Below are 17,051 nucleotides of genomic sequence, written 5' to 3'. Positions count from 1 at the left end.
TGTGCAGACAAAAATACATAGAATCAATAGAATCAAAAAACAGCTATTTTTGCACATGCAGTATACCACTGCTGCCATTCGCCACATGACAATACATCCTTAATACTTAGTCTACTTGGTTTGGATTATACCACATTCAGGCATGATGTTTTAAGATTTAAATGTTGGTAAATCTGCAATCACAGGAAATTTCAAGGCCCATTCCTATTCTGCCTAGAATCATCTCAAAAACTACCAAAAACATTTTATACAAATATCTATAAATCCAATAATGGCAATTATGCATTTGTGTTTATGTATGAAAAGTATACAATTTTAAAATATGTCCCTATACAGTTGTATATTTTGTCATTAACAACCACTAAAGAAGTGTATACCGTATGGTATGCAGTTTTTTTAGCATGCTTTTACAATGACAATTGTAGTCTATTATCAATACAGTTGAAACAAAGATATGCGGATGCCTACTATATACTGTATGTACAAAAAAGACACTCTTTTAGCATGTGTATGTCTAATAGAACTCTTTGAGCAAATGGATTTGTTGAGAATATATACAATATATACACTGAACATAGCGCAAAAATCCAATGCAAACCTAGTCTTACAGGTACATTGTATTAGATAGTCACACAATTTTGGTCCAAGGTGAACTTGGAATGACATACAGTACCTTCTACAGAAAACTGTCTTTCCCTTGATACATTTCTGATTGGTGTTTCTATTTTAAGATCATCCACCCCTAACATATGACCCAGAGTTATCCTCCTCTGACATGCCATTAAAAGTTGTATTCAATCACTGTGTGGTCACATCTGTTTCTGAAAATGCTGGATAAAAGCCAGTTTGGACACCATTACAGCTCCTACAGGGGTCGTTAGCCAGCTTTGCTGGAGTCCTGAATTTGACTTCAGGACAGTCAACCCCGTATGAAACATGTAATGGTGGACAAATTGGTTGTCATCCAGCTTTCCTAGAAACGGATATACACTAGAAATTATTAGAAATTTTTCAACAACTTTTCCAAATGAGGACAACTCAGGCAAATTTATGGGCAATTTTGTTATTTTAATGGGATGCAAATCTCAGAAAGTGTTTCTTCCAAGTCATGGTTGACTGTTAATGAGACAACTGTAAAATGCTTCTTTCAAGAAGCTTTTAACAATTTTCATAAGTACAAAACAGATTTTAGTTCACCATACATATTTAATATATTTTCACACAATTGAATGCAACGAGGCATAAGACAAAGTGCTTTACTTCCACAATGATTCATGATCAACCTAAGAGGTACTGAACTTGAAATTCAGCAAGCTGCACATTGAGTTGAAGCAAATTAACAGCAGGATACCTACAAGGCTGGAACACTTAATCCCACAGTTCCACGGCCCATATTAAAAAATAACATATTTCTTATTGACATTCAAATCCATACTTGTCAAGCGTACAATTTCAACGGCACCGAGCTTCAAATGAAGGATGGATCTCAATCTATATGGTCTAAAGGTTAGACTCGCAATGTTCAATTGCTACATTACGGAGATGCTAATACACATTTGAGGATGGACCACAGTTAAGGTCCAATGGCCGGATCTTCAACGTAGAAACCCTACAATACTGAGCTACTAATACACGTTGAAGTATGGACCTACAGTTAAGGTCCAATGGCTGGATCTACAATCCACAAACCCTACAATACTAAGCTGTTAATACACATTGAAGGATAGACCCATAGTTAAGGTCCAATGGCTGGATTTTCAATGTACAATTCCTACAGTCCTTGGCTACTGATACACAGTGACCATTGGACCTCAAATTAAGCCAGTCCAAAGGTTGACCATTAAAGGTAAAAATTCTTACAGTACTGAACTGCTTATGAATAAAGGAGGTTGGACCTTAGCTTAAGATGACCAAATGTTGGATTTTCAATCTTTATTACTAACAGTACTGAAACACCAATACACAATGAAGGCAGTCCAAAGGTACTAAGCTGTCCAAAGGGTGGACCTCAAACTAAGAGGTCTATAAATATCTATAATTATGGTGATAAAAGATTCTTCACAATATAACCAAGAAGCAGCATCCATAATTCATTTGTTACACCAAAATGATTGGATGCAACCAACTGAAATCCTTTGAATCATTCATAAAATTGATTATACAGCTTTTCAACATTCTCCTCATTCAATTGCTTTTGCATAATCACAACTAGTATTTTGCAATCTGAAGATTTGTGAATGATTATTTACCATGAGGCATACTGAGATTTTTTCCCCCCAAGATTTCAATTAATCAGTATGTTTATGGGATAATTCGTTATTCTAGAGCAATGGTACACTAATCCAGAAAAATTCTCATGTCTGTTGCTAGTTTTCCATTTAACTCTTACTCAGTGCATTTATGGCACATCTAAAGTAATACTCGGCTCAGGAGTCCCCTTCCAAGTGATCTACCTATGTGTCTTGTGCTGACAAGTAGAATAATCGTCATGTTTATCCCAGCAGGAACAATGACATTCTTCATGCAATTAGTTAAAAAAACACACAATATAACCTAAATCATATATAAGGCACACAGCTAAGTGTTTGGATTAGGAAATAAGATCTATTACCAGGCGCATGGTGAAATTCCTGGAGAATCCTCAGGGGCACAGACACTGGCTGATGCTGCTGATGTGGATGCTCCTGTGTTGGATCTCTGGGCTTGATGTGACTGATGCTTGGTACCGGGTAGCACATTCAAAGCATCCAAGATCCCGTAAACAGACAAGACACTCCTGACTCTTGGCTCATCAGCACTGAGTGCTGTGGTGCTGAGGAGAGAAGGGAACCTGTATACTCGCACTGCTCCTGCCACTGGCTCTGCAGCTCTGAGCTCATGTTAACTCCATCACTGCTGGATCTACAGGGCTGTGCATCACCATGGATGCAAACATAAATCAAAACTATTGCAGTGCATTTATTTGCATCCTTTATGTGAAACCCTAGCTTGCATTAACCACTTACTGTACAAACAATATACACTTCAGTGACAATATTTACATTAAAGCAGTATGTTACAGTTTTTGAAGTCGTATGTTTTTCCATGTAAATCTACATCTTAACACATTGCATTCATGAAATATGCTGTTTACTGACTGGTTCTTTTTAACTCACAAATTGACAAAAATAGATGGCCCCGCAGAGAATGTTTTCCACTAGCAGAGCTTAATGACATAATTGGGAAATGACAAAATCTCTATTTTACTGGTATATCTGTAATCAGGTTCACGTATCTGTGAGTGTGAAAACAGTTTGTGCATGCTAGTTATTGCATTTAGTACAGTGACATAATTCTTTTCACACTGCTCGGGCTGCTGCTTTTAGAAATTATTTTACCAGCTTGGAAAACAAGCTAAATAGGATTTTCATGCAATTCGTTTAAGGGCCAGTTCACATCTGCATTTTAGGGCTTTTCATCTATCTGTTCCGAGAAACAGAATTAAAATCAAAATAAATGTTTTTTTTCCCATTGCTTTCAAAGGCTTGCTCTAAGCTCAATGCTGTAATTTATTGAATGTGATGTCATCCTTTGCATCCCTCATACATAATATATAATAATACATTATTTTTTGTATATACTGACATTCTTTCCTTTTTGGCTATGAATCTCACACAATCAACCCATAAATACTTAAATGGATTTTTCCACTACAGTAAGGCCATTCCTTACTAATTAGTGGAGGCTTGACTGCTGAGAAGTCTCCATCCTGAGAGCTTCCACCACTTTAGGGTGTTTTGCTTCACAGAGTTGCCACTTGCTATGCAGGTGCTGTAAACTGCAGCACAGTATCATACAGTTGAATGGAGCAGTGCTGTAACTCCCTGCACAGTAGGTGGCCAGGAGTATAGAAAAGCAAAGGAAAAGTCATAAGGATGTCAGCACCTTTGTTCTTACTGTTGGCGGGGGTTCTGAGTCAGAATTCCACTTATAACAATATGCCTTAAAGGGGTTTTTCAGGCAGCACTGGTTGTCAGAGCCAAGCTACACTGAGGTTGGAGCAGATGCCGCTGCTCTGACACCTGTGTAGTGGCTGGTGCTCGTAATTACAGGTGCAGCTCTCATTGATTTCAGTGAAACTCTACGGGGAAGGTGATAAATTTTAAACTTGGCACAACCGCTTTTAATTAAAGTTCAGGAAGAAAGTATTTTTAATAAGAAACTAAACACAAGATCAAGGAGGGACAATCTGAAATCAGTTGGGAGAAGCAATGGTAAAAATATAATTTTGCTGAAAGAGTAGTAAATGCTTAGAACAAATTTCCAAACAGATTTGAAAATTATCAGTAAATCATTTTATGCAAGCGTGAGAAAACATATACCTATCATGAGATAAGTATAGGCATAAGTCTTCCCAGGCTTAAAATGTATATATATATATATAGAGAGAGAAGAGCATAGCCTGGACCCTAATATATTATTTACCACCTTACAATGGAAATTAGCTTAGAAGAAAATTGCCTTGCAGAGGCTTAATATATAAGAAAAGATTTCAAGGGGAGACAGTAATGCAGACACTGAAGAAGATATGTCTGAGGAAGTTTGTTTGTGGAGGAGGAAATTGATCTTGCATGGGGAATGGGGGATCACTGTCATGAGTTCTCTACCTATTCTGTATAACAAAGAGGTATCGCTTACACTGTGCTCTTTGTTAAATATAGGCTTCACCATGTCTGTCATCCATTCAGTTCTCTCAAGGAAAGAAATGCACAAAATGTTCTTTCATACGGGAGCAATTCTTGTTTTTAGAAGTAATCACATATTGGCTGCATCAGAACAGTGAGCGCTCACTTAGATATACTTTATATTTAGATGCTCATTGTTTATGCTTTGTTATTCTGCTATGAATGTGAATTTGTGTTCTCTGTAATAGCAAACATCTGGTACAGGGAAAACAAAATCATGGTATCACATGATAATGGTATTCTTATCTATCAGGTGAAGGAGACACCAGCCTCCTCATCCAGGAGGAGAATGAAAGGAGAGGTGGCTACACTAAAGTGTGTAAGCGCTATGGAAATAGCCGATCGACCTTGGTCATGTCTTCACTCAATCTGGGACTGAAAGCACCACCTTGATTGGTGAAAAGGGGTCCGAACACCCACGTTCACCTGATATCATGTGGATATGAGATTGCAGTACCACTCCTAGCCGATAAAATCTCTGTTGCTGATAGTTCTAGGTCATCATAACTCCTTAACCAGTTCCCAACTACCCAGAGATTATAAACATCTAGGTGGCTCATGCCTTGTATGAAAGGGGGTTAAAACTTTTGGTCAGGAAGTGGTTAATAAACAACATATTATCATGGAATCCCTATTTATGGTGCCACATACATTTGTATTAGTTTGTTTCCTGAAATCTCTAGAATTTATTCACTGTCCATAATATTGATCATAAGTAAATGGGTATTAGTCTGATTAATCAAAAACAATAGAGAAAACATTTCTACATAAAGCATATGGCCATGTCTTCCCTCCTACCACTGCTTGTTATGACAGTTAATACTGTATCTTCTCCTTGCATATCTTTGCCGAAAATGACCCTCCAGTTTCAGGACAAAATGTTATCCTTTGACAAGCAGGAGCAGTTAGACTATCTACGGTTGGTCTTCTGTATTGATGCCTCTCTGATCCGCCAGTTTAAGGTCCCATTTTCAGCTGTCCAAGATGGCTAACGCAATCTTCAGACGGCCTAATCCCCACAGTGCATTGGCAGTGTTAGAACTAGATTTGGCACAAAATGTAGTTGCCTTAAAGGGGTTGTCCGGCCATAAACATTAGGTCTCATTACTTCTGTTTGCCCAATACAATGCACTTTGTAATATACATTGTGCATTGTAAATTAGGCAAACAGAAGTTATTCAGTTACCTTTAGGGTTGCCCCCCCCCCCTGTGTTGCTCCTCGGTTGCCATGGTTCCTGGTTCCGACAAGTCTCTAGTCCTCTTCTTGTCGGGACGACCGGGGACGCGCCTCTCCAGCACAGCTCTGCGCATGTGCAGAAGAACTTCAGCCTGGGAAGCTCAGTTCTGCCTGCAGGGGAGGCGTGGCTGCTGGCTCTTCAACTCCAAGGTAAGAATGAGAGGAGGGGCGGGCTCTCGTGGGGAGGGGGGGGAGGAGGAGGGAGGGAGGGGGGAGGATGGATGGATGGATGTGTGCAAGTGGCTGTCAGAAGTCCCGGGGGGGGGGGCATGAAATCCTGCCTTTTCATGTCTCTTACTGCCATCGGGAGCGCGCACACAGAAGAGGGAGAGCGCAGAGCATTGTGGAAAGGCAGCACAGAGGCGCCATCTTTGAAAGCTGCAGTGAAAATCAGAATCTAAGGTAATAAACTGACATTGCAGCTGATCTGCCGGCCGGTTTGAGCCCCTGTATGCTGTCTGTTACTATCCTTACTGAAAGGAAAGCAGCAGCATTATAAAAATTTTTACCCTGTGTGGCCAGACAACCCCTTTAAGTGCATTTTAACCCCTTAGTGACAATACTAATTTTAGCCTTAAGAACCAGTAAATCATATCCACATTTGTGTTCCAGCGGTCATAACTTTTTAATTTTTTCATCAATATAGCTCTATGAGACCTTGTGTTTTACAGGGTGAATTCTAGCTCTTATTAGAATCTTTAGTACATAAAATGTATTTAAGAACTATTATTATTATTTTTGTGAGAGGTCAGTAGAAAAAAAAACATTTCAAACTCATTTTGGAATTTATATTTATGCCGTTCATAGTGTTGTATAAGTGTTCTGCTACCCGTATTCTACGGGTAATTATAGTGCTTTTTTCTGTTTCACTTCTTCTGTGGCATCACATTCCAACACCATAGCAGTTTTATTTTTCATTTAGGACTTGTTTTGGTGGGACCACTTGAAGGGTACCGTATATACCGGCGTATAAGACGACTTTTGAACCCCGAAAAATCTGCTCTGCAGTCGGGGGTCGTCTTATGCGCCGGTAATATAAAAAAAAAAAAAAGTGTAAAAAAAAAAAAATTTATTACTCACCTCCCCCGGCGTTCTGTCGCGCTCCGGCAGGATGTCGCTCGCTCCGGCAGGCTGTCGCTGGCTCCTCGTCCCCGGCGCAGCATAGCTTTCGGAATGCGGGGCTTGAAATCCCCGCTTCCAGAAAGCTAATACACACGCCGGCAGCCATGACAGCATTGAATGGCTGTGATTGGCTGAAGGCGCACGTGTTAGCAATCACACCCATTCAATGATGTCATTGAATAGTGTGATTGGCTGAAGCCACGTGCGCCTTAGCCAATCACAGCCATTCAATGATGTCATGGCTGCCGGCGTGTGTATTAGCTTTCTGGAAGCGGGGATTTCAAGCCCCGCATTCAGAAAGCTATGCTGCGCCGGGGATGAGGAGCCAGCGACATCCTGCCGGAGCGCGACAGAACGCCGGGGGAGGTGAGTAATGAATTTTTTTTTTTTCTCCACTGTATACCGGCGTATAAGGTGACAGTTGGGGGGTCGTCTTATACGCCCCGTCGCCTTATACGCCAGTATATACGGTATTTTTTGTACCATTGTGAGGTATATACAATTTTTTAATTATTTTTTTATTTCTGTTTTGGGGAAGCAAGTGAACAGAAAACTACTATTTTGGCATTTTCTTCTTTAGTTATTCATTTTTTTTACTGTGCTGGATAAATAATGGATGTGGCGATATCTGATGTGTAGTTTCTTGTTCTTTTTATTTTTTTTCCTTATTTAAAGCCTTGTGCAATGAGAAAACAGGATTTTTATTTTTTTTCTGTATAAACATTTAGATGCCACAGTCAGGAGGTATGCAGAAGAATCACAGATCTATGCTGCCCGCTGGTCTCCCCATCCCCTCCCTTTGTCCTTTCCACACACTGCAAATTCAGTATTCCCAATCCCACTTCAAACAGCTGTAGCTCCGGTTCTGTAAGTTTTCACGGCATGCTTTTCATGTCTTTTTAAAGCCAAGAATCCTAGCTTTATAATGACACCAAAAGCCTTAAGCCAGAGCTACAACCATTTAAAATAGAACAGGCTTTGTTCATTCAAAAGTATAATGTCCTTTTCCTGCAGAAGAAACCGATTTCGTCCTAAACTTTGGGGGTCAATAAGCAGGATCTCCAGCATTATACCCCTATTTGCATTTGGCAGGTCTTGGTTTCAGTGCATATTTTTGGGTCTTCTTGTCCAAGAGAGGGAATTCCTAAACCACACAATTATCTTTTCAGCCTGACCAGTATGATCACCATTCAATTTAGCCACAGGTTGAGCCACAGGTTGTCAACATAAATAGTGATGCTGAGAACGAGAAACATTTCATTTAAAACGTTTTAAGTTTATAAATAACTTACAAACGGAAGGTGGAAAGTAAAGTTAAAATTAAACAAAATTGCTCTTCTGTCAAATTTGGGCAAATATTTAAAGTGTAAATCAGTTAGGAGCACTCCAGGGCTCCACTTTCTAATGACAAGCACATATTTACTGCACTGTTCTGTCATTTTATGACCACATGCTGCTTGAGAAGTGTCAGTGAAGGTCAACTCACTAACTGGAAGCAGAATGAATAGTCATGGACAAGCAAATTGTCTGCAAGAATGAAATAACCAATTAAATGTTGTGTTGTGCATTTGCTGGTGTGAACATGCCTAGCCATCTTGGCTGCAGTATCATAGGACTATGCTGTGGAAATATACCCGTGTGGCTGCAACTGTAGATGTCTCATGTCATTTTTCCTTGTTTATTATATTAGTATAAAGGTCTGCTTGGTACTGGTGTATCTTGAACCCACCAGGAACTCCTGGCGGAGATAAGATTGACAGGGGGTGACGCCCCCTGTACGTGATTGGCTGCACAGCTGGGTTGCCTGCAGGTCCTGGCAGCCCACTAGCGATGTAGTAAAAATGCATACAGCGTCCACCACTGCTGCAGCGCAGCCCCATCTGCAAGTGCCTTCCCTGCCAGTGCCCCAGAATACAGTGTCCCCGATGCTGCAGTGCTGCCCCATCTGCAAGTGCCTTCCCTGCCGGCGCCCCATAAGGCTGCACCCCCTCTATGTTTAAGCACAGAGGGGGGTCACAAGCAGGGAGGCCACAGAGCTGTAGTGCCGCGTTAGCGGCACCCACCCGCCATGTCACTGTATTCTTGCATCTGGCAGCAGACAGCTGACAGCAGCATGCAGACACACAATCAGGCGCCCCAGAACGCTGCACCCCCCTCTGTGTTTAAGTGCAGAGCGGGATGGAAAGCAGGGAGCCCACAGAGCACTGAGGCGGTGTTACCCGGTGGCTGCGGCCCCCACCCTCCACATGTTACTTTATTCTCCCTGCCGGCAGCAGACAGCTGACATCGCCGTGCAGACACACACACACCAGAGCACAGATCCCACAGCAGTGATGGACAATTCGGCTAATGCATCAGGACAGAAGGGAATGTCTGACCCTGGCGGCTAACAGCGCGGGAGCAGTGTGCCGGGTAATACACAGGGATCGCATCCTGCAGTATCTTGTGGTATTCCACCAATCAGGAGCTAGGGGTGTGACAGGGGCGTTCCTCCTGTCAAACCCCTAGCTTCCGGTGGCATCAAGGTACACCAGAACTGGTCTTGGTGCTGTAATCGCGGAGAGCTCAATGGGTTGCCAATGCAACAGGCCTAAAAAATTATAAGAATTTTGATATCATTGTATTTGTACTGACCTGCAGAAAAAAATAAATTGTGTCATTTATGCTGCATAATTAACGTTGTAAAAAATACATCTATGGCAAAATTGATGCGTTTTCGCTCTCTGCGATCATAAAAAAATTAATAAAAGTTTTACAATATAGTCTTATGTACCCAAAAATGGCACCAAGAAAACTACAATTCCCCAGGCAAAAAACAAGCCCTAATTCGGCCGTGTCTACAGAAAAATGAAAAAGTTATGGCTTTTGAAAAATGGAGATGAAAATCTGCCAAAAATCTTTGCGTCCTTAAGCCCAAAATAGGCCATGTCCTTAAGGGGTTAATGGCCATTAATACTTTATCAACTTCATTTACATGTAAAATGACCTCTAGGAGTTGTTTGCTGAGTCAGGCATGTGTCTAACCACAAGTCCAACTGTGCAAACAGCTGCCGACACATTCCGTTGTTCTCCTCTTGGCTAGTATAAACATCCCGAGAGGAGAACATTGTACGTTTTTTTGAAAGATGAGCGAAATGCATTCAAATGGAATGTATTTGCTTAGTCTTTCAGCGACTGAACGATGTACTTTATGTGAAATAAAATCCGTCATTTAAACAAAAAGAGCACGATGCCCGCGTTTACATGTAACGATTATTGCTCATTTTCGACCGTTGGGATAATCATTGCGTGTAGAGGGGCCTTAAGTCATCTCTAGCGTGATTTCATCAATGTGCACTTGACAAAATACATGTACCTATGCTTTCAGTATAAGCAGTGTCATTCTTTTGTGTTGGACCTGCACAACCACAATGCATAATATCTTAAGTCTATCTGCAACCTTTGCACTCAATTATCACTCTGAACAGTCTTTTTTTTTGTTTGTTTTAAAAGGTTACAAATGTAAAAGGACGCAGAATGAAATCTTTCAGGGCCCAACGGATTCATATTTATTCGAAGCCACATTTTCAACATGCTCTTTTTACCACTGGCCTTCCAACCGTGCATAACAGCAATATTGTTTTGTCTGTGCCATTCTATTGCACAACGCTCCAGTAACCAGAACTTCTGATTCAGTTGGCATTTGCTGATTAACTTATGTATTTCACCATGCAATATTGAGCTTCCTATAGAAGGAAGGTTAATCAAATACACTTAAAAGTGTCGCTAGTGTAGCTACAAGCTACGAAGACTTGATGTCGAGCCACACTATGTAAGTGAAGGAAGGATATGTAATCTATTATTGAAATTCACATAATGAAAGCAGCAACACGACAAGAATCATGGAACCTAGATTAAACAAATAGAATTCAGCACGGCACAACGGTTAGTGATTCATGTTGCAATGCAATTTTCCAAGTCACAGATATAATTCCTTTTCAGCTGATTGCTCTCCTGAATTGTGTTCGAGATGGTGATCCCACATTCCTTTGGACATGTTTCTTACTTGATTAATTTTTTTTACAGTGATTTGAAAACCAATTGGACAACTGATGCATAAAATCATAACAGATTGGAGCAATGGTTTTGCTTTAGAAATACATGTCTAAATAATGTAAAGAAAAAAAAACACTAATGAGAATACAGGCTTAGGCTCTGTTCACACTAGCCTCATGGCTTATGTTATCAATGATGCCATTACAGTGATGCTGGATTGGTTTATTTACTGTGTTAACTTATAATGTAGCAAGCTTGTTTTCAGACTGTACAAAATCAATGGAAACCTGAAGGAAAAGACTTGAATGTCAATGTGAACAGATTGTTTATCTTACCATCTCTTTATACGAAGGGGGTTGAAAAATTCTCAGCCCCACCAAGAAGGGAATGAGCCAAGCTATTCAACACATTCACCCTTAAGTTCAACACACTTGTTATATCCTTTCTGAAGTTTCTTTAACCCTTCCAAAAAGAACTCCGATTTTGGTCACTGAAAAACAGCTCAGTTGTTGCTATTATCTGTGAATGATTCAAAAATTTGCATCCCTCTATGTTTTTTTTAGTTTTGGATATAGGTAATAGTTAGAGATGAGCGAATGTACTCGTCCGAGCTTGATACTCGTTTGAGTATTAGCGTGTTCGAGAAGCTCGTTACTAGAGGCGAGCACCACGCGATGTTCGAGTTACTTTCACTTTCATCTCTGAGACGTTAGCGCGCTTTTCTGGCCAATAAAAAGACAGGGAAGGCATTACAACTTCCCCCTGCGACGTTCAAGCCCTATACCACCCCCCTGCAGTGAGTGGCTGGCGAGATCAGGTGTCACCCGAGTATATAAATCGCCCCCTCCCGCGGCTGGCCACAGATGCATTCTGACATAGTTCAGGAAAAGTGCTGTCTTGCTGGAGTTGCTATAGAGAGAGTGTTAGGAGTTATTTTAGGCTTCAAGAACCCCAACGGTCCTTCTTAGGGCCACATCTGACCGTGTGCAGTACTGTTGAGGCTGCTTTTTGCAGTGTTGCACATTTTTTATTTTTTTTTGTATATCGGCCGTGCAGAGCATTGCGTCCTCAGTCTGCAGTAATTTTACATAGTATAGGGCCAGTAGTGCTGAGACAGGGACAGTGAAAAAGGTGAAAGACGTATACTGTCTATATAGGCAGTGGGCTTTTCCAAAAAAATTTGGGAAAAAACATTCTATTTGGGCTGCCTGTGACCGTCCTGAGTGTACTGCATCTCTGCTGGGGGTAGTAGTCCTAATTAATACGCAGCCAGCTAAGTGTTACAGCAGGCTTGCGCAAAATTCTTTCCTGGCTTTGCGTTGGCCGTTACATCACCGCTGTCATCCTGTCCAAAGGGAAACAATCTGCAGTAATTTTACATAGTCCAGGGCCAGTAGTGCTGAGGCAGGGACAGTGAAAAAGGTGAAAGACGTATACTGTCTATATAGCCAGTGGGCTTTTCCCAAAAAATTTGGGAAAAAACATTCTATTTGGGCTGCCTGTGACCGTCCTGAGTGTACTGCGTCTCAGCTGGGGGTAGTAGTCCTAATTAATACGCAGCCAGCTAAGTGTTACAGCAGGCTTGCGAAAAATTCTTTCCTGGCTCTGCGTTGGCCGTTACATCACCGCTGTCATCCTGTCCAGAGGGAAACAGTCTGCAGTAATTTTACATAGTCCAGGGCCAGTAGTGCTGAGGCAGGGACAGTGAAAAAGGTGAAAGACGTATACTGTCTATATAGGCAGTGGGCTTTTCCAAAAAAATTTGGGAAAAAACATTCTATTTTGGCTGTCTGTGACCGTCCTGACTGTACTGCGTCTCTGATGGGGGTAGTAGTCCAAATTAATACGCAGCCAGCTAAGTGTTACAGCAGGCTTGCGCAAAATTCTTTCCTGGCTCTGCGTTGGCCATTACATCACCGCTGTCATCCTGTCCAGAGGGAAACAGTCTGCAGTAATTTTACATAGTCCAGGGCCAGTAGTGCTGAGGCAGGGACAGTGAAAAAGGTGAAAGACGTATACTGTCTATATAGGCAGTGGGCTTTTCCAAAAAAATTTGGGAAAAAACATTCTATTTGGGCTGCCTGTGACCGTCCTGAGTGTACTGCGTCTCAGCTGGGGGTAGTAGTCCTAATTAATACGCAGCCAGCTAAGTGTTACAGCAGGCTTGCGCAAAATTCTTTCCTGGCTCTGCTGTGCATTCCGTAAGCGAAGTCAGCCTCCAACCACAGGCCAATAAGCGGCACATTTAATTACAGCATTCTGTTTCTGCACTACTGGTAATACACCATGCTGAGGGGTAGGGGTAGGCCTAGAGGACGTGGACGTGGACGCGGACGAGGACGCGGAGGCCCAAGTCAGGGTGTGGGCACAGGCCGAGCTCCTGATCCAGGTGTATCGCAGCCGACTGCTGCGGGATTAGGAGAGAGGCACGTTTCTGGCGTCCCCAGATTAATCTCACAATTAATGGGTCCACGCGGTAGACCTTTATTAGAAAATGAGCAGTGTGAGCAGGTCCTGTCGTGGATGGCAGAAAGTGCATCCAGCAATCTATCGATCACCCAGAGTTCTGCGCCGTCCACTGCTGCAACTCTGAATCCTCTGGCTGCTGCTCCTCCTTCCTCCCAGCCTCCTCACTCCATTACAATGACACATTCTGAGGAGCAGGCAGACTCCCAGGAACTGTTCTCGGGCCCCTGCCCAGAATGGGCAGCAATGGTTCCGAATCCTCTCCCACTGGAGGAGTTTGTCGTGACCAATACCCAACCTTTGGAAAGTTCCCAGGGTCCGGGGGATGAGGCTGGGGACTTCCGGCAACTGTCTCAAGAGCTTTCAGTGGGTGAGGAGGACGATGACGATGAGACACAGTTGTCTATCACTCAGGTAGTAGTAATTGGAGTAAGTCCAAAGGAAGGAGCGCACAGAGGATTTGGAGGAAGAGCAGCAGGACGATGAGGTGACTGACCCCACCTGGTTTGCTAAGCCTACTGAGGACAGGTCTTCAGAGGGGGAGGTAAGTGCAGCAGCAGGGCAGGTTGGAAGAGCCAGTGCGGTGGCCAGGGGTAGAGGCAGGGCCAGACCGAATAGTCCACCAACTGTTTCCCAAAGCGCCCCCTCGCGCCATGCCACCCTGCAGAGGCCGAGGTGCTCAAAGGTCTGGCAGTTTTTCACTGAGAGTGCAGATGACCGACGAACAGTGGTGTGCAACCTTTGTCGCGCCAAGATCAGCCGGGGAGCCACCACCACCAGCCTCACCACCACCAGCATGCGCAGACATATAATGGCCAAGCCCCCCACAAGGTGGGACGAAGGCCGTTCACCGCCTCCGGTTTGCACCACTGCCTCTCCCCCTGTGCCCCAACCTGCCACTGAGATCCAACCCCCCTCTCAGGACACAGGCACTACCGTCTCCTGGCCTGCACCCACACCCTCACCTCCGCTGTCCTCGGCCCCATCCACCAATGTCTCTCAGCGCAGCGTCCAGACTTCGCTAGCGCAAGTGTTTGAGCGCAAGCGCAAGTACGTTGCCACGCACCCGCACGCTCAAGCGTTAAACGTGCACATAGCCAAATTGATTAGCCTGGAGATGCTTCCGTATAGGCTTGTGGAAACGGAGGCTTTCAAAAGCATGATGGCGGCGGTGGCCCCGTGCTACTCGGTTCCCAGTCGCCACTACTTTTCCCGATGTGCCGTCCCAGCCCTGCACGACCACGTCTCCCGCAACATTGTACGCGCCCTCACCAACGTGGTTACTGCCAAGGTCCACTTAACAACGGACACGTGGACAAGCACAGGCGGGCAGGACCACTATATCTTCCTGACGGCACATTGGGTGAATTTAGTGGAGGCTGGGACAGAGTCAGAGCCTGGGAACGCTCACGTCCTACCCACCCCCAGAATTGCGGGCCCCAGCTCGGTGGTGGTATCTGCGGCGGTGTATGCTTCCTCCACTAACCCACCCTCCTCCTCCTCCTCCTACGCAACCTCTGTCTCGCAATCAAGATGTGTCAGCAGCAGCACGTCGCCAGCAGTCGGTGTCACGCGGCATGGCAGCACAGCGGTGGGCAAGCGTCAGCAGGCCGTGCTGAAACTACTCAGCTTAGGAGAGAAGAGGCACACGGCCCATGAACTGCTGCAGGGTCTGACAGAGCAGACTGACCGCTGGCTTGCGCCGCTGAGCCTCCAACCGGGCATGGTCGTGTGTGACAATGGCCGTAACCTGGTGGCGGCTCTGCAGCTCGGCAGCCTCACGCACGTGCCATGCCTGGCCCACATCTTTAATTTGGTGGTTCAGCGCTTTCTGAAAAGCTACCCACGCTTGTCAGACCTGCTCGGAAAGGTGCGCCGGCTCTGCGCACATTTACGCAAGTCCCACACGGACGCTGCCACCCTGCGCACCCTGCAACATCGCTTTAATCTGCCAGTGCACCGACTGCTGTGCAACGTGCCCACACGGTGGAACTCTACGCTCCACATGTTGGCCAGGCTTTATGAGCAGCGTAGAGCTATAGTGGAATACCAACTCCAACATGGGCGGTGCAGTGGGAGTCAGCCTCCTCAATTCTTTACAGAAGAGTGGGCCTGGTTGGCAGACATCTGCCAGGTCCTTGGAAACTTTGAGGAGTCTACCCAGATGGTGAGCGGCGATGCTGCAATCATTAGCGTCACCATTCCTCTGCTATGCCTCTTGAGAAGTTCCCTGCAAAGCATAAAGGCAGACGCTTTGCGCTCGGAAACGGAGGCGGGGGAAGACAGTATGTCGCTGGATAGTCAGAGCACCCTCCTGTCTATATTTCAGCGCGTTGAGGAGGAGGAGGTGGAGGAGCATGAGGAGGAGGGGGAAGAGACAGCTTGGCCCACTGCTGAGGGTACCCATGCTGCTTGCCTGTCATCCTTTCAGCGTGTATGGCCTGAGGAGGAGGAGGAGGATCCTGAAAGTGATCTTCCTAATGAGGACAGCCATGTGTTGCGTACAGGTACCCTGGCACACATGGCTGACTTCATGTTAGGATGCCTTTCTCGTGACCCTCGTGTTACACGCATTCTGGCCACTACGGATTACTGGGTGTACACACTGCTCGACCCACGGTATAAGGAGAACCTTTCCACTCTCATACCCGAAGAGGAAAGGGGTTCGAAAGTGATGCTATACCACAGGACCCTGGTGGACAAGCTAATGGTAAAATTCCCATCCGACAGCGCTAGTGGCAGAAGGCGCAGTTCCGAGGGCCAGGTAGCAGGGGAGGCGCGGAGATCAGGCAGCATGTACAGCACAGGCAGGGGAACACTCTCTAAGGCCTTTGACAGCTTTCTGGCTCCCCAGCAAGACTGTGTCACCGCTCCCCAGTCAAGGCTGAGTCGGCGGGAGCACTGTAAAAGGATGGTGAGGGAGTACGTAGCCGATCGCACGACCGTCCTCCGTGACGCCTCTGCCCCCTACAACTACTGGGTGTCGAAGCTGGACACGTGGCCTGAACTCGCGCTGTATGCCCTGGAGGTGCTTGCTTGTCCTGCGGCTAGCGTCTTGTCAGAGAGGGTGTTTAGTGCGGCTGGGGGAATCATCACAGATAAGCGTACCCGCCTGTCAACCGACAGTGCTGACAGGCTTACACTCATCAAGATGAACAAAGCCTGGATTTCCCCAGACTTCTCTTCTCCACCAGCGGACAGCAGCGATACCTCAACAATATGTAGGCTGCACCCGCGGATGGAAGCATCATTCTCTATCACACGTTTTAGCTTCATCAATCTGTGTATTATATTCATCCTCCTCCTCCTGCTCCTCCTCTTGAAACCTCACGTAATCACGCCAAACGGGCAATTTTTCTTAGGCCCATAAGGCTCAGTCATATAATTTTTGTAAACAATTTTTATACGTTTCAATGCTCATTAAAGCGTTGAAACTTGCGCCTGAACCAATTTTTATTTTAACTGGG

At 44.6% G+C, this 17,051-nt stretch overlaps 1 protein-coding gene across 1 annotated transcript in view; it reads right to left on the bottom strand.

Moving 5' to 3' along the window:
• The window catches only part of IQCJ (IQ motif containing J), a 118,421-nt gene extending 115,585 nt beyond the window's left edge, over positions 1 to 2,836 (bottom strand). The window contains exon 1 of the mRNA XM_066602935.1: positions 2,612 to 2,836. Coding sequence (XP_066459032.1) covers positions 2,612 to 2,620 — 9 coding nt within the window. The 5' untranslated portion in view covers positions 2,621 to 2,836. The remainder of the gene's footprint in view (positions 1 to 2,611) is intronic.
• Positions 2,837 to 17,051: the final 14,215 nt, after the last annotated feature.

This window comes from Eleutherodactylus coqui, chromosome 1 (genome assembly GCF_035609145.1).
Source record: "Eleutherodactylus coqui strain aEleCoq1 chromosome 1, aEleCoq1.hap1, whole genome shotgun sequence".
Taxonomy (NCBI): domain Eukaryota; kingdom Metazoa; phylum Chordata; class Amphibia; order Anura; family Eleutherodactylidae; genus Eleutherodactylus; species Eleutherodactylus coqui.
Note: the sequence above shows the minus strand (reverse complement) of the source record. Positions and strands in the feature narration are given on the sequence as shown.